Source organism: Gracilinanus agilis, chromosome 3, assembly GCF_016433145.1.
Source record: "Gracilinanus agilis isolate LMUSP501 chromosome 3, AgileGrace, whole genome shotgun sequence".
NCBI lineage: Eukaryota > Metazoa > Chordata > Mammalia > Didelphimorphia > Didelphidae > Gracilinanus > Gracilinanus agilis.
In genome coordinates, this window is record NC_058132.1 from 328154873 (window position 1) to 328182063 (window position 27191).

At 33.4% G+C, this 27191-nt stretch overlaps 1 protein-coding gene across 2 annotated transcripts in view; it reads left to right on the forward strand.

Annotated features, from left to right (window-relative positions):
* Positions 1 to 27191, forward strand: part of PIK3CB (phosphatidylinositol-4,5-bisphosphate 3-kinase catalytic subunit beta) — an 86073-nt gene that overhangs the window by 12881 nt on the left and 46001 nt on the right. The window contains exons 3-10 of one of the 2 annotated variants that reach the window (XM_044669983.1): positions 4307 to 4530; positions 8643 to 8822; positions 11593 to 11763; positions 15276 to 15353; positions 17367 to 17615; positions 18556 to 18652; positions 22506 to 22636; positions 23141 to 23191. In XM_044669983.1, the coding sequence (XP_044525918.1) occupies positions 4307 to 4530; positions 8643 to 8822; positions 11593 to 11763; positions 15276 to 15353; positions 17367 to 17615; positions 18556 to 18652; positions 22506 to 22636; positions 23141 to 23191 (1181 nt within the window). Of the gene's footprint in view, positions 1 to 4306; positions 4531 to 8642; positions 8823 to 11592; positions 11764 to 15275; positions 15354 to 17366; positions 17616 to 18555; positions 18653 to 22505; positions 22637 to 23140; positions 23192 to 27191 lie in introns of those variants that run through there. The other variant, XM_044669985.1, reaches the window with a different exon arrangement.

Consider the following 27191-nt stretch of genomic DNA (forward strand, 5'->3'; position numbering starts at 1 on the left):
ACACACACACACACATATATATATATATATATATATATATATATAAAATAGATATTTTATATGAAAATACAATTATATAATTGTATTGTAAACTATAATATATTTTACATATCATGTATGTTAGAAGATTAATAAAGATTAATTATTTTTTTAATCTTGCTTGACTTTGCATTCATAACTTACAAGAATATTCATAGTTCCCGAAAAACTTATCCTTTTCCCCACAGCTACTATTATATTTAATTCTTAAACAATTACAAGCCATTTTATTTTTAAGCTTTATTGATGTCTTATTTTTCATGTATTCCAGTTATTTCCCCTTAACCTCCCTACCTCCAACATTGAACTGTCTTGTGACAGAGAGATCCAGTTAAACAAGTATGTCCTAGTGACAATGCATGTGACCAAATGCCACTTTTTATCTTTGCATTCTCCTTCCTCTCTACTGAGAAAAGGTGTTTTTCATCTTTTGGTCTTTAGGATTGAGATTAGTTATTATAGTTAGTCAGAGTTCTATTATTTCTTAGTGTTGTTTCATTTACATTACTGTAGGCATTGTGTATAATGTTCTTCTGGTTCTGCTTAATTCCTTCTGAATCAGTTTAGGTAAGTCTTCTTGAGTTTCTTGGTCAATTTCAATGTGTCCTGTCCATTTTATATCCCTTAATGGAAAAACATAGTTACTTTTGGACTATTCATGGTAATAAAGAAGACCCATGTTTCCTATTTTACAATGGATCATGGAAAAACTCTTTATATTTGATTTTTAGATATGGTGTTTATATAACAATGGCTTTTGCTCAGAAATTATGTTTCTTAGTTGAATTTTGGAATCATTTTGCATTCCCTAAGTAAATATTATATAATAATCCTAAACATCCGTTGTGGATGTTGGAAAAAATTAACCAAAGAAGAAACATATATATTGGATAATTTGGAAGATTGTCTTATCTACTTTTAAGACCTCAGTTAAAAGGATTCACTAGGATCTATTTCCTTCTCACATTTTTTTGTTGATGTATCTTATCCTCCTAACTAACTCAACAACTAATATAGTCCCAATTCTTTCGGAGCCTGCCAAGGCACATGAATCCTAAAACATTAAATCTAGGCTTTTATAATGCACATATAATTTAGTTTTAAACTTAAGCCTCTATTTTTAAGAATTAAAAACATAATTTCATATTTGTCTTTAATCCTGCTGGAAATTGAATTTTAACCTCCCCATCCCCCAATCTTTTAAGATACCTTATAACTTGAAATACAACTTTATTTCATCAAATCCAATGTAGTCACAATTTTTAATAGTTTGTTAAGAATCATTTATATGATTACCAGTGAGTGGAGGCTGTAGTCATAAGTATGTTAATTATATGTAGGGAACACTTCATGAGTTACCTGTATGCATATTTAGATATTAATAGTACATTTAAGAAACAAATTCAATAAATTTTAGAATGGACTTTCATTCAAAAAATATTTAATGAGCCTGCATTACAGTTGCAGATTGTGTAATCAGATAAACACAATTAGGGATTGATGAGGTCATGCCTCCTGGTAAAACAATAAACAATTGGTGAGACTGTAACTTCTGTTTAGTCTTCAGGAGCAAGCTTGTTGCCTCTGCCTTGGCCCATAAGAAGACAATGAAACCTTTACTGATAATACTGAACTAAATAGTTTAAAAATATGCTTTCCTTAAAGTTGATATGCCTGATCATTTCATTTTTTATGACTAGTATTATTTTAAATCTGACAATTGGTTTCTGGTCATTCTGCATGATGAATGATAGCTATATCACTATATATTCCATCAGAGATACTGTGAGGGTCTTGATCCAAAGCATTTTCATTAACAAGTTAGATTTTTTTTTAACAGGTCTTTGATTTCCTCAGCTTAAACTTTTATTGTGATACTTGTTATAGAACGGAAAGAAATGTATACTTATAAATATTCATTTCGGTCAGGAAATACTTATTGATAGCTTTTTTTAAAATCTGGAAATATTCCATTTGACAGATAAAACAGCACTATGTTTGAATCCTTAAATTAATTCCATCCAACTCTTGCTAGTAAATATAAAACAAATGTATTATTAATAAATGAAATCACTTGGCATATAATTAAATGACCTCTCCTCTTCAAGTTTTGTTTATATTGGTAGTATTTTTAAAAAAAATCTCTTTTAGTAAATATTCCCTTTATATGAAGAGCAACTCCTATTTAATCTAAACCAGAAGCCTTAGTGGAACTATCAACAAAATTATCAATAGCTTTCTTAGCATGACTTCTCTTCAACGGGCCTCCACTTTTAATCTCTCAAATGACTTGGCAAAACTAAATATTCTCAGACTTCCCTTCCAGCTCTAAATCTCATGCTCTTATTTTAGTCACTTGTTAATCAAATATTTATTAATCACATAGTATCTGCTAGGCACTGAGGTAAAAATAGAATGAGTTAAAGCCCCCATTTTCAAATATTTCAGATGCATAAACTCACATACATTTGGAGCTTTATTCTATAGCTGATGATTATTTGTAAAGTGATACAGAAAGAAGAGCACATAAATTGCTCCTGATATTCTATCAAGCATTGAGTTTCTTATCTTGATATTGAGGATCTCTCCAAAGTCAAATTTTGTTTCACTGTCCAAATCCAAATTTTAATATTCTCTTAATTTTACTTAATAATAGATATACTGTTTTATCTGAATAATCACAAATTTAAAAGAAGCTGCAGTGCTTGAAAGTGCTTACTTGAAGTACAAGTGATTCCTAATTAAATATAGAAAAGAATATTTTACTCAATGGTGTACTCAATATTTTCACTGTGTAAATATGGCTGTTACTATTTGAAACTTTGATGTTGGTAGAAATTTCATTGATGTTAAGTTTTGTAAAGTTAACAATAGAGATACATAATTTTCAGTAAATGCTAACATTTGGTTATCTAGAAATAGGAATCGAAATAACATTTCTTTCTAAGCGTTTCTTTTTGCATTGAAAATCCTTAGTGCTAGGTTATACAAATCAATTACTTTCCAAAGTTTGAATTTATCTTCTATCCATATGAAGTTTAATATTTTAATAATTTAATTTTTATATTTTTCAAGGATAATTATTAACTCTCTCCACTCCCATTCCCTTCCCCTCCAATTTCCTTATTTAGTTAAATTTCTATACACAACCGAGTGTGTGTGTGTGTGTGTATATGTGTTCCCTCTTTGCACCAATTTTGATGAGAGTGAGGTGCAAGCATTACTCACCACATCCCTTATTTTCTCCTCCATTGTAATGGTTTTTCTTTCTAGGACTCTCTTTACATGAAAAAAATTTTCTCCATTCTACCTCTCTCTTCCTTATTCTTATTCTCAGTGTGTTGTTCTTTCTCAACCCTTTATTTATTTTTGGAGATCATTCCAACATTCGTGCCTTGTGTCTATGTAAACTTCTTTTAACTGCCTCAGTAATAATTGTAGGAGTTAAATTAATGTCCAATACTCCAAGTATTATATTTTATAAAGTTTATTAATAACTTTTATAATAATCATATTGAAGTAAATAATAATAATAGAAATAGTAAAAGAAATAATAATCATATTGAAGTAAAGGAATAAAAAGGAAATAGAAGTATAAAAACATATTTATCTAACCAAACTAAAACCATGTGAATCGTTTTCTCGCCTGTCCCAAAAAGCCCACTTCTGCCAGCTGCCAATGACAGGAAGAGAGAGAGTGAGAGCTGGGCTACACAAAATGTATATATCCTGTCTATGTCAGCACATAATGTGAGGAGAGAGGGAGGGATGCTGGGAATTGTTGTTCTGGGGTTCAGATTCCAATTACACATAATAAAGTTTGTAGTAGTTAGATGTATATAGTCTTTCCACATAGGAATGTAAATAGTTTAACCATCATATTGAATCTTTTATGATTTCTCTTTCATGTTTATCTTTTTATACTTGAGGCTTACATTGAAATATCAGATTTTTTCTTCAGCTCCAACCTTTTTTATCAGGAATGCTTGAAAGTCTCCTGTTTTGTTAAATATCTACTTTTTCCCCTTAAGGATTATTTACACTCAGTTTTGCTGAGTAGGTTTTTCTTGGTTGTGATCCAGCCTTCTGGAATATCACATTGCATCTTTAACATGGAGCTTGCTCAATCCTTTGTGACTCTGACTGCAACTCCATTACCTATTAACTTTTATCAAGTGTATTTATATTTCTCTTGTGCAGTATAATTCTTTTTACTTGATTGGCTAGTTAAGTGTTTGTTTTTGTTTTTGTTTTTTAATTTATTTAGGTCTCCATGAGTTTGATGCCCTGGAAGATCCCGAGGTGATGGAGTTCCGAAGTAAAATGCGCCAATTCAGTGAAGAAAAGATCCAATCCCTTGTAGGATTGTCTTGGATGGAGTGGTTAAAGCATACTTATCCACCAGAACAAGAACCTTCCATTCCTGAAAATTTGGAAGATAAACTTTATGGTGGAAATCTTGTGGTGGCTGTGCATTTTGAAAATTGCCAGGTATCTTCATATTATTCTAATGTAATTTTTAACATTTTCACTTGGGATTGCAGTATTAACCTTGTAGTTTGCTGCCAGTCTATTCGTTGAATTCTCGGCATTGAAGTCAAATGAATGCTATGTTCTCCAATGACCTAGAAATGAAGAAAGTATAATAGCATTTGTGAACTGGGCAGCTTTTAACTTGTTAGTAAATTACTAGTGCACTGAACAGATTTTTCTGTTAAGACCCAAATTTTTATATAATCATTTGCTTAAGGTTTAGAAAAGCAGAAAAACTTTAAATATTTCCTGTTGTTTTTGAAAAATGGAACAAAGCACAAAGAAGTGTAAAACATAAAGCTGATTCTAGCAGCACGCCTCCTGCCCCACTTTACTGGACTGATCTTTGTCATTTTGTTCCATGGTGCTTAATGCTTAAACTTCATTACTTTTTGTTGGATGGTTTCTGCCAGTGATTCCAAAGATATACAAGCTCTGTTATGGGTGGTATGGTACTTCCGGATTGGGCCTGATAGAGAGATGGCCCAAGGTCCTCAGATGGTATAAGAAACTAAGCTGAGTAAGGATGGGAAGCCTAAGTGTACACCAAGGTTGAGATATTAACCACCAGGTCCCACAAATATTTGCAGTTCAGCTAAGCACCAGTTCCCACCTCCAGTGCCCAAGACTGAGTGACTGAGAAGCTGTGAACTAAGTCACACAGCTTCTCTGGTTACTTGTCTTGGAGTTGAATTAATGGATAATGTAAGAGGGAAAATTTAGGTATTTATATATATTAAAATATGTGGCTGCCAGGAATCAACAATTTAGGTTGATTCCATAAATAAATCAGACCCAAGTCAGCATCGGGTTGAAGACTTTATTTACAGTCTGGTAGGTAAAAAGTAGGAGTAAAGAGAAAAGGAGAGAGGCTAGTCCAGGCCAAAGGCCTGGACAGAGAGAGAAGAAGGTTATAAGCTTAATAAATGAAGCTGTAAGCCACAAGGCCCAACAGCCAGATAGGCAGAGTTTAGAATTGGCCCAGCTAGGCCAAGGAAGTCAGCCTAACTTACCCATGTGACAATATAGAGTGTAAGCTGTCTGTGGTCTCAGGAGATGCTTCTTCTTCCAGTTCGAGACAGCAACTGCCCCCACAGGAAGTTCACTAACTTACTTAAAGAGATCGTGTCTTTCATCACTTCCTGTGGTCCACCTCTAATTCAAATGGACAAATGGCAGTTTCTACATTGATTTGGACTGCCCAAAGGGCAGTCCCTTATTCTTGATTTGTTACTTATTGTCACGTGTGGGTAACTCCTCTCCCCTCCCCACTAAGGGAGGTGGGAGTGACATCATTAGCACGCCTGGGTTGAGTAGATTTTTGACTATTAATGGGATCGAGCTAATTCTATTTACACAATAGATGGTAATGATGAGGATAGGTAAATGTTAGGGTTGATTGGATAAATATTGATGATAAATGGGTAACAGGGTTGACTGCAATTTAGCTAAAGTATTCCCTTTCCTCTTAGATGCAAGAATGTTAAACTGATCTTTAGGATAAACCCAGCATTCACCTAAATGAGCTTTGAAAATTTAATTATAATAAACTCAGGGGAAGGATCAAGGTTGAGGAATGAGGTGTTGGGAATCTATGCTAGACTATAGATGATAGAGATGGATGGTCAATTGATAATCAGGTTGTATCAGTTGGCTGGAGGGGTTCCTCTCCTTCTTGACTCTGGTAAGGCCAGCACCTTGGCCCTGACCAGGCGATGTGAGTTTGATATTCTTCTTCCTTTTTTTTTTTTTTTTTTTTAAACCCTTACCTTTCATCTTGGAGTCAATATTGTGTATTGTCTCCAAGGCAGAAGAGTGGTAAGGGTAGGCAATGGGGGTCAAGTTATTTGCCCAGGGTCATATAGCTGGGAAGTGTCTGAGGTCAGATTTGAACCTAGGACCTCCCATCTCTAGGCCTGGCTCTCAATCCACTGAGCTATCCAGCTGCCCCAGATATTCTTCTTGATAATCAGATAGTTGGTATATATCTTACAGCTCTATTCAGTAGTTGGTGATGTGGTAATCAATGAAAACAGGATTAGAAACAGGATACAGGTAACTTGAGCAGGTTGCTTGGCCCTTCTCACAACTGAGAGAATGTTTGATTCAGCTCCTGCCTTTTTATAGTGCTGGCAGCAAATGCCTTTTCTCCCTTGGCTCATGGCATCTGGGTAAGTTCCAAATTCTGAACTGTTGGTTGTCACTCATCCTGGTCTCCATTTTCTTATTAGAAATTAATGTTACAGCTCATAAATGCAAAAGGACTACACATGTACTCAGTCTGCTTCATGATAATTTGCTTTATATTTTCAGAGATTACTTGAATCATAAAAATAGAGGCTGTCGTTACTTTGAAAATTAGGTAATAAGGGAAAAACTCATAAATGCAAATAAAATTAGTGGAGAGGAAATGGAAAATTTCATCACTTTTCTTTTGTGGTGGTAATACAAGGGCATCCTAGTCAAGTAATCTTACTACCAACTAGTAATTTTACTCATTTCCCTCTCCCTCCAATCAGTATTGCAATTGGGAAAATTTGAAATGGGGCTTTGAGAAATGATTTTCTAATTTTCTTATGGTAGAAAAACAGCTTCAGCAGACCCTGTTTTACAGTAAACTAATCTTTGTGTCACTCAGGTAAAGTAAAACCAGTCGTGGTAATACTTAGACCTGAAAGAAAACAATTCGTTTGACTTCTAGTTTTTGTAGTTTAAAAATTGACTTTTAAATCATACTTTTCTCCCTTTCACCTCCTCACCTTCCCAGATTCATTAAATGGACTTAAGTTTACATAATTTCTTTTTTAATAGTTCTCCAATTTCTTTCATTTTTCAGTTATACTGAACAAGAGAAATTTCTATGGAAAACATAGAAACATAAGGGGGAAATGATACAGGTGAAACCCACTATTCTTACAGATTATTAAAAGAGGCATTTTACACACTGTATCTTTGAACTAATTTGTCTTCCTAGTTGAATAGTTATATAAAAACTTTTTTTTTCCATCTACCCTTAATTGAACTAGGAGCCTTAGGATCAATCTGATTCAGTGTCCTCATGCATTATAAAAGTTACACCTCTTAGAAATGATCATCTAGGATTTGCTTAGATATGCTTAATAATTATAAGGAATTTTCAGTTTCATCATGCAGTGTTGGAGAATTCTAATTGCTTAACAACTTGTGAAGATACCAAGATTAGTGAAATTTATCCTGACTAGTTCTAGTACTGCCTTTTGCAGTTTACATATTTTTACCTCATTTAAAAAAAATCTGTTTATTCTTATGTTAGTGTTCTTTTATTGTAAACATTTCCAGCCCATTCACCAGTTCTTTTGTTTGATGTGATTTCCAGATCTTAGCTCATTGGATTCTGTTTTTTATCAAGGTTCCCTTTATGATATAGTACCTGGAACTGAAAATCTATATGTGATCCTATCAGTAGAGTATAGTGAGACTATTGCCTTCCTAGACCTGACATTCTTTTTTTCAGAAATTCACCGCGGGGGTGGCAGAAGGGTGGCTCAATGGATTGAGAGCCTATCCTAGGTTCAAATTTGGCCTCAGACACTTCCTAGCTGTGTGGCCCCTGGCAAGTCACTTAATCCTCATTGTCTAAGCCCATACTGCTCTTCTGCCTTGGAACCAATACACAGTCTTGATTCTAAGACAGAAAGTAAAGGCTTTATTTAAAAGAGGGGGGGGGAGGGAGAGGGAGGGGAAGGAAGGAAGGAAGGAAGGAAGGAAGGAAGGAAGGAAGGAAGGAAGGAAGGAAGGAAGGAAGGAAGGAAGGAAGGAAGGAAGGAAGGAAAAGAAATTCACCATAAATTGGAACAGATTGTTTTTTAATTCTAGTTGAGAAGTGCTAAATTAGAGTTGATATCTGTTTTCTAATGCAGGCGAAAGTGCAAATAATGATTAAACTTTGATGTTCTTTTGTGGCAACCAACACATCAAAATAATTGGAAGCTCAAGGTTCTGAATTTTGAATGGTTTTGTGGCAAAAATAAATTTCAGTATCATAAATGCAGTATTTTATTAAATTATAACTTGCTTTCTCTTTTTAAAAGGATGTATTTAGTTTCCAAGTATCTCCTAACATGAATCCCATCAAGCTAAATGAGTTGGCGATCCGAAAACGGTTGACTATCCATGGGAAGGAAGATGAAGTTGATCCCTATGATTATGTGCTACAAGTCAGTGGGAGACTAGAATATGTGTTTGGTGATCACCCACTAATTCAGTTCCAAGTATGTAAATTGTTAAAATTTTAAATATTTTTAAAATTTGTTATTCTTTAATATATACACTTAACAAGTAGCAAATGAAATGGACATTTATATATCTGTTTTAGAACAAAAAGTATTGTGGCTACAGGTCTTTTATTTGCCTCTTGCTTTCCCTGTAAATATATAACAAATCCCAACATATAATGTTCAGCTAATGATGCCATACCTCTCTGATTCTCTGTAGCCTTCTTTTTGTTGTCTATTGTGTATATTTTTTTAAAAGAAATGCTTTAATTACCCCCTTTTTATCCCTTTGTTACTTTCCCTATTCTCCTAGAAGAGAAGGAAAAGAGGAAAAATAAATTCCTTGCAACAGATTTATAGTCAAGCAAAACAAATTTCTAAATTGGATTAATCTAGAAATGCATATCTTAGTCCACATCTTGGTTCTGTTACTTCTTTCTTAATAACTGGGTATCATTGTATCTTTATTATTCTCCAAAAATCTGAAAAGTTTTTAAATTGTTCAGAATTCCTAAGTCCTGATAATTCAAGGCTCAGAGTATTATAAAATAATATTTTTCTAAATGTTTCCATTTTTCCATATTTTTTCTAATGCCACTGAGTAGCTATAAAAGTCATACTGTCGTCCTAGGTTCAAATCCGGCTTCAGACACTTCCCAGCTGTGTGACCCTGGGCAAGTCACTTGACTCCCATTGCCCACCCTTACCACTCCTCCACCTAGGAGCCAATACACAGAAGTTAAGGGTTTAAAAAAAAAAAAAAAGTAATACTGTCTCTTTATGCCATTTTGCTAGGATGTGCATTCCTATCATGAACCATGCAGATCTTCCAGTTCATGTTTATCCTTAGTAGTAGAGTGCAACATCCATTTTATATATATCCAAATTATGCTGCCATCTGTATTTCTGTATATTCATCTTCAGTTCCTTAAAAATATATTTTTTAATTTTCTTGCCCATTTTTTGAACTTAATTGTGTAAGTCAGTAGGGGTGACAAATTGTTAGATGTAACTTTGGCCCTGCAAGAGTTTATAGTCGTAGTTATCACACTTCAGTCATCCTTGCTTTTCATGAAAAGTTTGACTTTTACATTTTTTTTACATCATGGTGCAGTGCATCAGGAAAGCCAAAAGAATTGCCTTAAAATAGTGAAGTAGAATTACTGATCCCATTAATACTTAGATAATGGCAGTCTAATAACCCAGTATTTGATGTTTCTGGATTACTTTCTGTCAGAATGCTTTCCAGTTTTCCTAACAGTTTTTATGAAATAGGAAATTCTTTCCTAAGTGTTTCATATTTTCAAATTATCGGAATCAGGAGACAAGATATTTTATAGAACTTGGTAAAATAGTAACATTTAAGAAATACTAACATTTGGAAAAATAAAATGTCTAGAATGTCAAAGAAAGTAATTAAAAAATTGGTATGATGAAGAAGGCAATAGTATTTCCATACCTCAAACTATACTATCATTCATAAATTATCAGAATCATTTGATATTAGTCAAAAATAGATAGATGCATAAGTGGAATAGCTAAAGGAAAATCAGAAATAATGGAAGTTTACTCAGTGTTTGATAAACCAGAAAACAAATTCAAGTAAATTAAGCAAAAGTAAGAGTTTTCTTTAACATCTTTGCCCTAAATGGGTTCTTGTTATTTTTTGTATATTCCTTTGTCTTGATGATTATCATTATTGATTTGCTTGAATCTTTAAAAATTTTTATTGATATTCAAAGGAAAAAATCATCAAAATTTTGCAACATTTTGGACTTTTTGTGAATGTAATCATTCCCAATTAGATTTTTTTCAAGTAACCCATACTGACTCATTTCACAGTCTAGTTTTCCTACTATTTTCTACCTTAATTTCATCCTTGATTTTAAAATGTTCTTGTGAAGCATTGTGATGAAAGGCTAGTATGGGGCAGTATCTTAGTGGATAGAGAGCTAGGTCTCAAGTCTGGCCTCAGACATTTCCTAGCTATGTGACCCTGGTATGTGACTCCAATTACCTAACTCTTATTGCTCATTTGCCTTGTGTGAAGTGTTAAAATTTTTGGGTAGGAGTTTGAAGAAAGTACAAAGAGCAGGTTGACTAAAAAAAAAACAACAACACTTAATTTATTCTGAGAAGTTCGGATAGGAAATAGGAGGGAGGAAAGTGAGATTATCACTCTAATATCTTATATAACTATGCCTAAAATCCAAATCCTAACTAAAATTTCTAAGAAACCCTAAATTTAACTGCCTTTGAGGGTAGGATCTTCTTGATTGGCAAAGTAAGCCTAACTTATCTACTCTGTCTAACTAAGATTATATTTGCTATCTAACTACCTAAGCTAATCAGTAAGCGTTAATCTACTACCACCTCCTTAAATTAGTATCTCAATCCAGACTGTCAAAAGTAACTGACAGTTCCTCTTGACTGAGCGGAACTGACACAGAACCCCTGCTCTCTAGGAAGCCAGAGAAAGAAAAACTTTCAAAGATGCTTCTTATATATGATTCTCATCTCCTAGGTAATGGAACCTTTGGCTCTCTGCTAATTCTTACTTAGAAATGTTTCTCTTCCTGCCTCCTTTTCTGTCTCTTAAAGAGACAGAGGGAGAGATTAAGAAATTCCTTTTAACACTTGGAACCAGTTATTTAGTATTTGCTTGAAAATGGAAGAAAAGGTTGTTGTTTTTTTTAAAAGGATTGTATAGTAAGCCTGTTAAAAAAGATGAAATTTTCACTTTTATAATAATTGTCTTCTATTTCAGTATATTCGGAACTGTGTTATGAATAGGACTCTTCCCAAGCTCACTCTTGTTGAATGTTGCAATATAAAGAAGATGTGTGAACAGGAAATGATTGCCATAGAAGCTGCCATAAATCGAAATTCATCCAACCTTCCTCTTCCACTGCCACCAAAAAAAACACGAATAATTTCTGTAAGTTTAAGTCTTCATCCTTAAATAACCCTAAAGAAGAAATGACCTTTCAACTTGTGCATTTCAGTTCTTGTTATTTTTCTTCCTTTTTTCTCTTTTTACCACACTAGATGTCAAAAGACTGCTACTTATTGACTTGTCTTTGAAAATTCTTATCTTTTTTAAAAAAAGATTTTAGACTTTAAAATTTTTCTTCTCATCTATTAACTACTAAAACTGGATTTCAGTCAAGGTTTTCTTCTATGTTTTTGACTTTACTTCTGTATTTGGTTATTTATTTACATTTTTTTAAAGGAAAGATAGTTCAACAACATGGCATCCAATTCAACTGTTTTTAGAGTGGTGCCTTATATTCATATAAGAGTTAAGTTGAATTCTCCTAATTACACCAGTTAATATCTTCTCTGCAATGATGTTAATAGAACTAATGTTTTCAGCTTTTTGCCTAGAAGTGCTTGATCCTTTTAAATATTTTTAACCTGATAATGGCAATGAAATACTTACCTTTTAAATATATTTAACCTGCTAATGGGATTATATTTTCAGAATATCTTGTGTAAATTACGTCTATATATATATATATTTTTAAACCCTTATCTTCTGTCTTAGAATCAATACTGTGTATTGGTTCTAAGGCAGAAGTGTGGTAAGGGTTAGGCAGTGGGGGTTACGTGACTTTCCCAGGGTCACACAGCTGGGAAGTTTCTAAGGCCAGACCTCCCATCTCTAGGCCTGGCTCTCAATCCACTGAACCTCCCAGCTGCCCCCTCTATTATTCTTAAGAACAAAAGGAAATATTTGGTTATACTGACTTTTTATATATTCCATCTTTGTTCCAGGATCCTTGTTCCTAATTCCAACTACTAGTATGAAAAACTGCCAATCAGATGGTTTTACTTTATTCTTTACCATGTCTCATTCTTCTTAGAGTAATGGGTTGGTCTTCTCTTCCTTTTTAGCTCTCTATGTCTATTTACACACACACACACACACAAACACACACACACACACACAAGATATTTTAATAGCTTTTGCAAATAGCCATCTTGTGTTGTAAATAGTTTTGCAAGTAGCCATCTTGTGCCAACTGTAGCAAAAGGGGGCGGGGTTCAGATTTTAGAATGCCCAAAGCTGGCATGAGACAGTGGAAGACCATTGGAGCACCCCTATTATTAGGAGATCATCCCAATGCAAAGGGACTCAGTTGTGAGTTAGGTGGGTGGAAAAGGTGGAAGGGGAAAAGCTTTCCAGTCAAACCCAGAAGCTTCACCAAAGACTTGTGTTAACTGATTTTTTTTAGGGATCAGCTACTTAGGTCAACAGACCTATCCTGTAATCTGAAGTATGTTTAATCATTGTCAACAAAAAAATATTCAACAATACCATCAAGAAAGTCATCTCTGAAGATCAAAAGTTATTTTTTATTTTAACCAGCCAAGTTTAGTTTTGTCATCTAGTAGCTGAATTAGGCCAAAGATTGCCAAGCCAGCCAGGGTGGCAGTATTCCATCCAAGGCTTTTCCCCAAGGGGAACTGCCTGACTGGTTATCAATTCGTTTCTAGTTTAGTTTAATCCTTTAAACCTTTATCCTCATCCATCCAATCCTTGATCCTCACACCCTCAAAATATTCCTGTTACCTATAAATTAAATTAGTGTCCTGTTGTTGAGATATGCTTTTAGTCTAGTTCATCGTCTCCAAGAAGATTCTCTGTCAAGGACAGTTAGAATTGATTCCCTGACTGAGGAAGATTTCTCAGGCTAATCATCAGCTCTTACCTGAGATTAACTCCTAATTAATTCAAGATCATCTGTATTAGTTTGCAGTCAGATCAGTATAATCAATATTACATCAAGAAGATACCGAGTTGTATATCTTCAGGGAAATTGTGATTTTGGCCTGTTTTCAGTTGAGAATTCTAACAGTATCAGCCTTCTGACTCTCCTCAGAGGGAAAATGCTGTACAGCTGCTGAACAGAAAGCAGCCTGTGAATATTATCCCAACAATACCAATGTAATTTATATTGGATGGTTGGTTGTTGCCCTTCATGCTTGAAAAAAGACCTAAAGTGGCATCATTGGTGATGTCTTTTGACTCACCCACAAATTAAATTTAAGGGAGGCAAAGTTGCACAAAGACTTCGACCTCACTTTCTCTTCCAGAGTCTTCAAAGTGCACAACAAAACAAATGTCAAGATGACTGGCAGTAGCCTGGGATGCAGTGGATGATCTTGACATCTTGGATGTCTGACCAAGCTCTTAAGTGCTCTACAGCACCTGCTTCAGCCACCTTCATGGCCATTGTAACAAATTGTTCTCATATGCCCCTTCTATGTTGGAGACATTCTTGTTGTCAATATTTATTATGCCTTAATAGAATATTCCATACCTAATGCAGAATATTGTATTTTGTCATTCTTTGTTTCATCTCATAAATTTTTCCATGGTTCTATGTATTTTAAATATTTGTTGTTTATAGCACTGATGCTTCGTTATTCTTACATAATACTGTTTGTTTATTCTTCCCCAGTCAATGGGTACTTACTTTCTGATTCTTTGATGCTCCAGAAGTGATTATATGAGTAATTTGGTGTGTATGAGACTTTTCTTTCTGACTTTTCATTTCCTTGAAAAGTGAGGAAAATTGAAGTAAAAAGTTATGGATGATCATTGTCATTGTTATCATCACAATTCCTACTTTGTTTTCTAAAATGCTTGGGGCTAATTATTCACAATTTCATCAAGTAGATGTGAGTATATCTGACATTCCACAGCCCAGCAATACTGATTGCTGGAGGCAACTAAGTGGCTCAGTGGATGAGTATTGGGCCTGGAGTCAGGAAGACCTGAGTTATCCAGTTTCATATAGTCACTAGCTGTGTGACTGGGGAAGTCACTTAACTTTCATTTGCCTAAATCCACTAGAGAAGGAAATGACCAACCACTCCAGTATCTTTGCTAAAGAAAACTCTGTGTGGGGTCGTGAAGAATCAGACATGACTAACACATGTTTTGTCATTTTTGCCAACTTCAAGGTTGTTTAATTATACCAAGCCCTTTTTGATTTGCAACTACCTTCCATTTGTTTGTTAATAATTTGTAACTCTTGTTTTGATAAATGTTTGTTCATATCCTTTAAATTCTTATTCAGTGACTCTTGGTTTTTATATAGTTTTGGTAGTTTGCTATTTATCTTGTACCTCAGACCATTATCAGATATTTGATTACAGATTCCCTCATATCCCAAATTGTCAGCTTACTTTCCTTTTTCCTATATATTTTATTATATTTAAATTAATTTTATTTTATTTAATATTTAGTTAAATATTTAACATTAAATATTTAAATATTATTTAAATGGAATTAATAAAACAGTAAGATTATTATTATTTAAATTTTATTATATCATTTATATTATTTAACTTATTATATTATTTAAAGCATTAATTTGCTTTGTGCAGAATCTTTTCAATTTAGTAAAACAGGCATAATCTTAATTTTTTCTATTCTAGAATGTTTGGGAGAATACACAACCATTTCAAATTATATTGGTTAAGGGGACTAAACTGAACACAGAAGAAACTGTCAAAGTAAGTGTTTATCTAACATTAGGATTGATCTATCACTTAATGGACCATTTAAATAAACTTATTTAACATCTTAAAATTTGTCTGTGTTTAGTATTTGTCCTTTAAAGATAAGAAGTGAAAACTAAGCTGTTTTCTTGAAAAACAATCACTTTTCCAAGATCAGGTTAAATTAGATTTAATCCATTGGATAGATTTAATGTTTACCAGTTAATAAAGATTAATTTGATACATACTGCAATCAATGAGGATCATATTATATGGGCATGGAGGCAACTAAGTTAGCTTAGGGCAGTGGTTCCCAAACTTTTTTGGCCTACTGCCCCCTTTTCAGAAAAAATATTACTTAGCCCCCTGGAAATTAATTTTTTTTTAAAATTTTAATAGCAATTAATAGGAAAGATAAATGCACCTGTGGCCATCACCGCTCCCCTGGATCGCTGCAGCACCCACCAGGGGGCAGTAGCGTCCACTTTGGGAATCACTGGCTTAGGGTATTGAAAGCCAAATCTATAAATGAGAGCTCCTGTGTTCATTTCTAGCTTAGCTGTTTGACCCTGGCCAAATCCAACCCCCCCTCTCCCCCCCCCCCCCCCAATTGCCTAACCCTTGCCACTTGATCCTAAGACAGAAGTTTAGTATTTTAGGTATATATTTTATATAGGCATTAAATGCCAAGAAACTATATTACATACTTATATGAAGCAAGCCAAACTTTTATTATCCACTCACCTATACCATCAGTCCACACTACTTTAAAAAAAAAGGCATGTTGAACACAGAAAATTTAGTGACATTTCCTAGAAAAAAAAAAATAGATGACAGCTTCATAGGCCACAAGTTGTTAAATGCATGGGAATTTATTGTGCATTTCTATACAATTACATAAAACAAAAGGCATTTTATCTCTAATGTATTAAGTGTACATTTTCCTAGTTTATTTGGCAGACAGTTGACTAATCCTGCAATGTAATAAAGCCATTCAATTAGTTCTTGGTATTATTTGTACAGTCCTTGCTAAGTCACTCAAACATCTCTTATCTTCAATTTCCTCATCTGTAAAATAAGACAATTGGACTCAGTGGCCTCTAGGGACCCTTCCAGCTGTAAATTTATGGTCATATTCCTTCTTGGTTCTGATTTACATATGTTGCCTCTTCCATTAGAATGTAAGATCTTTAAGGTAAAGATGGTTTAGGTTTTTCTTTGTATTCCCATCTTAAATTCTAATCAGGGAGGCAACATATAAAAATGAGAATAGAGAAGGTAAATAGAGAATATCTGGAAGATAATTTTGGGAGGAGATGGTACTTAAAGGAAGCCAAGTTGGAAGCTGGGAGCAAGTGTGTTTTAGGCACGAGGAAACACTCCTGCAACTATACCAAAATGGAGTATATGGCTGGAAAACAATGTCTAGCTAGAAGAATTAAATGTAAGAATGTTGAAATATAGAACATCAGATTTTGAAGAAAATTATCTCATCATCAAGATTATAGGAAGCCACCCAAGTTTGAAGAGGAAGTAAAATGGCCAGTCCTGTGCATTAAGAAGAATTACTTCAGCAACCTTTTTTTAAAATGGGTTCAAGTAGTAAGAGAATTGAGATAGAGAGTTCAGGTAGAAAATTTTTGTAGTAATCCAAGCAAGAATTTTGAGGAGCCAAATGAGAGCATGGTAGAGAATAGAAATATGAAAAGAGTTGTGGTAAAGAAATAAATTTATAAGATTTGACTAAATAAATGGAGTGATTGAGAATTGAGTGGAAAATGACACTGAGGTTGTAAACTCTAGTTGACTAGAAAAATGTCAAGTCATACATTTGACTGAAATAGTGAAGTTCAGGAGAAGAGAGGATTTGGAAGGGAAAATAATGAATTGAATGAATGAAACAGAATTGAGGAAGGTCTTCTTCAGCCTCTAACCAGGTTTTTATTTCCCTTTGAATTCATTTTTATTCTAAGTTTTTTCCTATTCAATATGTTTAGTACTAAACTTAATTTCCACATCTCTTTTCAGGTTCATGTCAGGGCTGGACTTTTTCATGGAACAGAACTTCTTTGTAAACCAGTTGTAAGCTCAGAGATATCTGGGAGAAATGATCACGTTTGGAGTGAACCATTGGAATTTGATATTAACATCTGTGACTTACCACGAATGGCTCGGTTATGTTTTGCAGTTTATGCTGTGGATAAAGTGAAAACAAAAAAGTCAACTAAGGCAATTAATCCCTCCAAATATCAGACTATCAGGAAAGCTGGAAAAGTGGTAATTTATTTTCTTCTATTTTAAAAAAGCTGAATTTCAAATTTAAAATTTCACATTAGTTGAAATGAAAAGGAAGGTTATATATACACTTGCAAATTAGTGAATGATTAAAACTCAGGACCAAGAAAATTCATCCTAATGTATGTTTTAGAGCTTTCCTCCCATCTTTTTTTACTTCCAAAAAGTCTAGCTATGTCTCTATGACATTGGACATGCCACTTAACCCTTTTTGCCTGGCCCTTTCCCTTCTCTCTTAGAGTTGTTACGAAGGCAGAAAATAAGGGTTTAAAAAAAAAAAGGTCTAGCTATGCCATAATCTTTTGACCTTCAGTTTTTTTGATAGTTAATTAATTCTTTTCCAGTGTTACACTTATCTTATGTCATGGAACCCGACCTTGTCACAATCTCCAAATGAAAATAATCATATTAGCTTAGATCCTGAAAATTGAAAGAATTTGGAATTTAGTTATTTATCAATTTAATTTACTGTGAATGGGTGCATCAAAACTCCCTTGGTTTTATTTTCCTTTCATGCTGGTCACTGACTTTTAAACCATTAGCCAAAGACTTTATTTCTAATCCTATTGAATTGTTACCCTCCCAATTCTTATAAATTTTAATACTAAGAATGTTATAAAAATAATTATCATTTTATTTTCTAAGATACAGCAATTTGAAGCCATGTTTTCTCAATAGCATCATCAGAACACATTTTCTTTTACCTAAAGATTATACTTGTATTCTCATTGTTCACATTCAGCACATTTGTTAAGGGAACATATTAATTAAACATTAAAAAAAATTCTTACAGTTAAGTAACAACTTTTCCTCCCACCTGTCAGTAAGAAAACAAACCCTTTTTTAATTGGATCTGATGAGGTATTTTAAGTTTTTAGGCTTATTCTTAGCATGTTCAATGTGTTCCGCCTCTCTTTCATAGCACTATCCTGTGGCATGGGTAAATACCATGGTATTTGACTTTAAAGGACAGCTGAAAAGTGGAGACATTATACTGCACAGCTGGTCATCATTTCCTGGTAAGAATTAAGCTCTAATTTTGAAACTTTTAGAATAGTTGTTTCTATTACACAGTCGTTTTGCAAATAAAATTCCTTATTCAGTTGAAATAAACGAATCAGCACTTTGGATCATTATTTATATGCTCTATCAATGGAAAAAAATATTTTTATACTGCATCATGTTTATTATATTTGTATTCCTTCTCTAAAGCAAAATAACTTATTTACAGATCACTTTATGACTTGAAATGTATTAACAGAGCCTATATCTGTTCATTAGGGACTCTAGACCTGCAATATTCCTTTGGATAAAGGGATCGAGTTGAAATTTTGGAACAAAGTAGAGGACATAAAGCCTCTTTTCATTGGAGGGAAGGAATCAGCTGCAAATACTCTTGATTCATATTTTAAATTTTTTTGATGACTTTAATTTCTATACCAATCAATCAATTCTTGATAGGACACTTCTCCCAGTGGATGCTCTCTTTTTAACAAAAATATATAAGGAAAACTGGCTAAAAAAAGCAACATCAAATGCAGCACTCTGCACCCATTATTTCCTAGCTTTCAGTGGTGTGAGGGGGATAATATGTTTCTTCATCTGTTCTCCATTGCCAAGAATTTGCATTTAATAATAATGCATTTAATTATGTTGACACATAATTTTGTATTTTATGCAGAATCTTTGGCTAGCATTCTTATTTTCTCATGGAATCCCTGTTCATATTGTGTAACATGAAGTTTTAGAGCATTCTAATCTAAACATTTACTTTGCATTCTTTGATAAAGAATTAAGTAACATTAACTTGAAAATTCCTCATATATCTTGGATTATCAAGTTAATATAAACCTTTCTTATGAATATATTGATGTATGCTTTTGAAATTCATTATATTTTTCTTAATTATTCCATATCATACTAAGTTCACCTTCATAACGAAAGCTCACCACCTGTTAGTGATGCAGAACTGTATACTCAGTGCTAATGGCTAGAGAGCTTTAGACAACACACAACCTCTGCTCTTGTGGGGTTTGCAGTCTAGCAGGGGTTAAGACACAAACATAGTTATTTATTATATGACAAATGTGTTAAAGAGCTGCCAGAAAAGTGCTGTTTGCCACAGAGTAGGGCAGAAGGGACAGTGGAAGAGTGGAATGACCCTTTTGATGATTTCATTATGGAATATAATTTGTTGTGGCTTTCAGAACATGATATTTTTAGTGGAATAAAAGTAATAGTAGGGCTTTGGAGAAAAAACTATGCTTCATCATTTTTTTTAACCTTAAAATGTTTTCTATTTAACTGTACTGGTAATCCCCTACAAGTAAACCAACAGCCTAATGCCAAGTCAGACATAGTAACAGGAAAATTAGTGGTCATGTGATATTTTTTGAGCTCTTCCTACTTTAAAAACAATTTTGTGCTCTCTTACCTCCTTGGTTTTTCCTGTATATTTAGGTGTAGTGGAAAGTCCATAGCTTCTGAGTCAAAGGAATTTTCTCAAACCTAATCTTTGCCACTTATTATGCCGTATGTCTTATAGTTCAGTATTCTGTATGTCCTTTGGTCTTAGTCATATATCTTTGATCAAGTCACTTATTCTTTATTTTCTCAATTTATTTTTTTTTAATCCTTGCCTTCTGTCTTAGAATCTTCTGTCTTAGAATCAATATTTTGTATTGGTACCAAGGCAGAAGAATGGTATGGGCTAGGCAAGTGACCTGTTCCAGGGTCACACAGCTAGCAAGTGTCTGAGGCCAGATTTGAAACCTGGTTCTCCCATCTCTAGGCCTGACTCTGAATCCATTGAGCCATTGAGTCTCATCCCTCTCAGTTCATTTGTAAATTTAGAGAAATGTACTTTGTGATTTCTATTATTCCTTTAAATTCTGCATCTAATTCACATTGATCTCTTTATCCTTTAAACATAGACTAGAGAATCTGCTGGTATCTCATATGTCTTATAACGAAATGGTTGGATTTGTACAAACTAATGAATATATAATTTGGTATTGTAAATCTTCAAACCAGTGACAACCTTATCACATTTTTTACATTTTCTTTTTATTTAGTTAACTTTAAAATAAGGTAATCAAACTCCCATGAGCTATTATTTTAAACTGATATTCTTTGTTTTTTTATCCCCTAAATCTCTCTCAGTATGTTCTCTTCTCCCTCAAAAAATCCATGCCTTAGGACAAAAAATATTTTTTGAAGGGGGAAAAAACTAGAAAACTATTAAAACCCCAAATTCAAAACATTAAGACCTATTATTTTTTAAAAAATTGAAAATATAGGCAGTATTTCTTAATTGTAGGCTTCCTGTCTTCCAAAGAGTACACTGGTATCATCTCTTCTTATATTTAGAGTATAGTTGGTTTTTACAATTTTGCAACATTCACTTTTTTTAAAACCCATATCCTTCTCTTAGTATTAATTCTAAGACAGAAGAGTGGCAAGGGGTAGGCAGTGGAGGTTAAGTGACTTGCTGAGGGTCAAAGAACTAGTTAGAATTTTGAGGAATAGATTTGAACCCAGGTTCTCCCAATTCCAAGCCTGCTGCTTTGTCCTCTGTGCTTCCTTGCTATATTGCAACATTCACGTTTGATTTTTTTGCGCGTGTGTGGTTGTTAGTCTTTTCCTTGTTTGCATTATGAAGAGATTTTACAATTTGAACTCTAAAATTCATCCTGGCATTAAATTTATCATCCTTTAATAGAAGAGCAGTCCACCAAATACTTTAAGACAATGCTTTGTGTAAATGAGCATTCCTCTAAAGACTCAGAAAAGCCCAATTTTTAAGCCTTTCTGTTTTAGTTATTTGAGCTTAGCTTTGGATAAATTGCTAAACCTTTTTGGTCTTTCTAATAGGAAATGGTTAAACTAGATGAGAGGGGAAAAGAAGATAGCACAGTGGTAATAGCCAGAAACACAGTAGTTGGGAAAATGTAAAGAAAAGCATTAGTGTTACTGAAGGTGAAATTTGTCAGAATTTTAAAGAAGTAAAATTAAAAAAAATTAAAGGAAAGCATAGTCACCAGAAAGTTAGGTCAGCTACCAAAGAGAAACTAAAGACAATGAATAATAAATTATGAAAATCATTGAATTTGGAGGGAAAAAGTTATTGACTTTCACAAGGGCTCTTTTAGCTTAAGTATGAAAACCAGGTTCTAGAGTATTAAGGAGTGTGGTAAGGAAATGGTTTGCAAGCATGGTATTATTTGTCTCAAAAGTTGAGTAGTGGGGGGAAAAATTAATATAGGGGTACCCAAATGTTTTAGTACACTTTTTTTAAACCCTTACCTTCCATTTGGTAAGGGCTGGGTAATGGGAGATAAGTGACTTGCCCAGGATCACACAGCTAGGAAGTATCTGCGACCAGATTTGAACTTAGGACCTTCTGTCTCTAGGCCTGACTCTCATCAATTCATTGAGCCACCTAGCTGCCCCCTTAGCACACTTTTAATATTTAATAGCTCAAAATTGCACCAAAAATTTTGGGATCCCCCATGTAATAATTAGAAATGGTTAAGAGGTCATTAAAAGGGTGTGTATGGGTGGATTATAGGAGGTAGTGTTTAAAGTCAGAGAATCTCATACATGTTTGGAGATGAAGATTGAAAATAGTATGCTGTAAAGTATAAATAATAGTTTCCAGTGTAGCCTTCATGTTTCGTCATAATTTATTTTTAAAAAATCAGGTAATTTTAAAAGTAAGCCAGTTTGTATTAAGACCTTTGTGTTAAGCACTAGCACAAACTTTTAGACATTTTGTTAGCTTTTCTTGTGTTTATTTACTTAGCTTTTGAGGGTTCGTGCTAATAGAGACTTTTTTCATTTTTTAAAGAATTTTTTGTTTAATTGTTATAGATGAACTTGAAGAAATGTTAAATCCAATGGGAACTGTTCAAACAAATCCATATACTGAAAATGCAACAGCTTTACATATTAAATTCCCTGAGAATAAAAAACAGCCTTATTATTACCCTCCCTTTGATAAGGTAAGGTGACTGTTTTCAATACACACATAATTGACATATACAGTAAATTAATAGCATTTTTCAATTGTTGCCATCATATACCTTAAAATGATCTATATTCTCCACATAGCTTAATGGGAAGAACATTGAACTGAGAGTTGGGAAATTAACATTCTAGTTAGTTACACCTCTAGGGCTATAGTTGTTGGTCTTTGGGCAAGTTACTTTTTCAAAATAATATGTACCTCAAATTAGTCATTTACATGCAAAAATTAAGCTTCTAGAGGGCTTTATTTCTCTATTCTCAATGTGTTCTTTTCCATTAGATCACAGGGCCTTTCAGTTTATTTCCATATTAAAGAATCAAAAACCATGGGAAATATGTGGAACCAACCAATATTTAGCAATCATTTACCCTATGTTTTTTTCACAACTGAGTTTTATATGAAATCATAATTAAGTTTTTTGATCCTTAAGTTATTCCATTAAATTTATTTTGGTATGTTTATGTATTTCTTAAAACAGATTATTGAAAAGGCAGCTGAGATTGCAAGTAGTGACAGTGGTAATGTATCAGTAAGTATCAAAGGTAAAAATAACATCTTTTTTGTCAGCATCCTTCTGATTATTGTTCAATGTCTAGATAGCATATTCAATTCAATAAGCATATGTTAAAGTCCTGCTATATGAAAGCATTACCAATTGCATGTGCTAAAAATTTTGGAGAAAAAATCTATGTATTCCTTACCCTTAAGGAAATTATATTTTACTGGAAAGATATCATCAGTATACAGATAAATATAGCCAAAGTAGTTTCATGAGGGAGTAAGCTCTAATGACTGGAACATGGGGAAAAACCTTGTAAAGGAGATACCTTCTTAACTGGGTGTTACTGACTGGCAAATAGAGTTCATTACCTAACGAAGGGAAAGATTAAAGTACAGGGAATCATAGACCTAAATCACTAATGAATATCAATTTAGAAATTCTAAATAAAATGCTATCAAACAGACTAGCTACAATTGACCAAGTTGGATATATATACCATTGATAAAAGGATGGTTCAAACATTAGGAAAGTAATATGATTAATCACATTAATAACAAAAATATCCAAAGCCAAATGATTATCCCAATTGATAGAGAACTATTTTGACAAAGTGCTCACATTAAAAAAATACCATGCAAAATATATTGGCATTGAAGGAACTTTTTTTAACCCATACCTTCTATCTTAGAATCACTACTGTGTATTGGTTCTAAGGCAGAAGAGTGGTAAGTGCCAGGCAGTGGAGTTAAGTGACTTGCCCAGGGTCACTAGGAAATGTCTGGGGCCAGACTCGAACTCAGGACCTCCTGTCTCTAAACCTGACTCCCAGCTGCCCCATGAAGGAACTTTTTTACTATCATAAGAATTATCTAGCTAAAGCTAAAAACAAATCACACATTGGGAATATACTAGATTTCCCAGGAAATACATTAGTAAAGCAAGTATGCCCACATTCCCAACTACTATTTGATATAATTCTGGAAAATACAGTAGCAGTGAGATAGAAGAAAGAAGTAAAAGGCACATATATAAATATATATATAAAGGCATATATAAATGGGTAAAGAAATGATAAAACTCCCTTTTTGCTGGTGATGTGTGGTCTTATTCATAAATAAATAAAATTCAGAGGGAATCAACTATGAATAGCTTTAGCAACATTTCAGACTATAAAATAGAACCTTAAAAACCAGGAGCTTTCCTACATAGTAATGATAATAAAATCCAAGAGACAATAATAGAAAAAGAAATCACATTACAAATAATTTCACAATACATAAAATACCTAGTTAGTATTATCCCAAAACACACAAAATACTTATACAGATTCAATTACAAAGTGTTCCTTACTGTAAATAAAGAACTCACCAAACAGCTGAAAAATTTTCAGTGCTCTTGGCTAGACCATGCAATATATAAAAGTGACAGTACTACCAATGTTTATTTATGACTTTAAGGCTTTATTTAAATGATCAAAAGGGATACTTTATTCAACTCTACAAAATAATAGCAAAATTCATTTAGGAAAACAAAATATAAAGGTAAATAATGAAAAGAGGTAAGGATGATTGGGTAGTAGTACTTCCAAACCTCAGATCATATTATAAAGCAGCAGTAATCAAAACCATTTGATATTGCTTAAAAAATAAAAAGTTAGATTTATAGAACAGACTAGACAAGGGAGAATCAGAAACAGTAAAACACAAGAGCTCAGTGTTTTATAAAGTCATCATTTTTCTTAGTCTGATAATATGGATTAACCAAATTCCTATTCCTTTTCTTCATGGGAAGTTTTCTTTGATAATTATATAAAGTATTGTCTTTTTCAGGAAAAAAGGATAAAATTATGATTTAATTGATTTTTTAGCTTTTTTATTTTTGCTGTTTCTTCTGCCAGTTACCTCTATATATATATAAGAATTTTAAAAGCTGGGGGCAGCTGGGTGACTCAGTGGATTGAGAGCCAGGCACAAAGATGGGGGGTTCTGGGTTCAAATCTGCCCTCAGACATTTCCTGGCTGGGTGACCCTGGGCAAGTCACTAACCCCCATTGCCTTGGAACCAATACACAATATTCATTCTAAGACGGAAGGTAAGAGTTTAAAAAAAATTTTTTTAAGTAGAAAGTTTTCAGTTACATAGTAAAAAATTCCTTTTTCCATTCTTTGTTTCTTTTTAATCAAAATCCTTTTAAAAATTTAAATTTTTTTGTGATTTCTTTGAAGACTATTGACAGTTCAGTTTTACCGTGGCATTATAAAAGCCTAAATATTTTTCTAGCTCATTAAACAAAGTATCATTATAGCTATCTTTGTTTTTTTGCCTTAATGTTTATCGTCATATTTTCAAGACATTGAATTTGAAAGTTTCTCTAGTTTTACTCCCTTGATGTGATTTTTTTTTTCTTCATCCCTAACAATAAGCGTGAAACTAACAGCCTATATCCTCACCAAATGTAAAATGTATTATGTGTAGACTTTTCTGCAAGTAGGTTGGCAATGAATGCTTTGTCTTTCATCATATAATCATCATAATTCCATTTTCAAATTCTTTTAAAGACTGATGTCAACTTTCAGAAAGTTCGAAAATTTTTCTGATACTTATAAAATAAAATGCCATTTTGAGAACCCTCAGATATAAATCATTCTTTTTTATCCTTTTTTTTTTTAGTACTGATTTATTAGCATCATGCAATATAAAAGGTTTATTGATTCTTTCTACTTACTATGCATCCAGAAGTAGAATTTACTATTTTCTTTTTAGTAATCATTAATACTGTTCAGCCTATAGCCACTCTCCTCTAGCAGAAGGATAAAAATGCCAGATAAGAGTTTACATTCCTCGCCTTATATGTATCAGATCCTACTACCATTCTTTTCAACCTTGTTACCTATCTGTGCTTATCTGTCAGAATAAAGACTCCTTCAGACTGAACATAAGTATTCATTTACTCTTACTGGTAATAACTAATCATTGTTATTCAATAGATTTTATTAGAAGACTCAACCTTTTGCTGATTTAGACACATCTGTCAGACTCTCTAGCTCCTCTTGGTCCTGTCTTCAGTCTACACTCAAGAGTCCTTTGGAATTGTCTTGGAATGAAGTGATCATTGTTATAATATTACTCACTCAGTGTTCGCCTGGTTCTACTCACTTTACTTTGTATTCATATAAATTTTCTCCAGTTTTTCTGAAAGCATCCCCCTCGTCATTTTTTATAGCACAATAACATTCTATCACAATCATATTCTACAGATTATTCAACCATTGCTCAACTGATGGGCATCTTTCATAATTTCCAGTTCTTTGCTACTGCAAAAAGAGCTACTATACATATTTTTTGTATATATATATCTCTTTGGATTGGCGACCCAGCAGCGATATTGCTAGGTCAGAGGTAATGCACGGTTTTAGCTCTTTGGGCACAGTTCCAAATTGTTCTACAGAATGGTTGGTCCAATTCACAGCTTCACCCAACAGTGCATTAGTATTCCAATTTTCCACATCTTTAAGCATTTGTCCTTTTATTTTCCTGTCATATTAGCCAAACTGTTAAGTGTGAGATAGTATCTCAGAATTGTATGTTGCTTTTTCCTGGGGGGGAAGTGTGGGGGATAAGATGAGTGACCCATCTAGACCATCCCCTTTGCTTTCTTTCTTTTTTTAATTAACATGCAGATACAGTTTTTTACAGTTGTTTTCTGTCATTTTCCAATCCAGATTTTCTCCCTCCTTTCCCCACCCACTCCCCATGAAAGAGGGCATGCTTTCAATTGCAATCACATTCAACAGTTCCTTCTTTGGCTTTTTGGATAGCATTTTTTATCATGTGTCTCCTGGGACCTTATTTTGCTGATAATAGTTTAGTCCTTCAAAGATGATCATCGTATAAATATTCTCTTTATATATATACATATATATATATATGTATATGTATATATATATACACACACACACACACACATATATATACACTGTTTACCCGTTCTGCTCACTTCACATTGAATCAATTCATATGTTTTTTT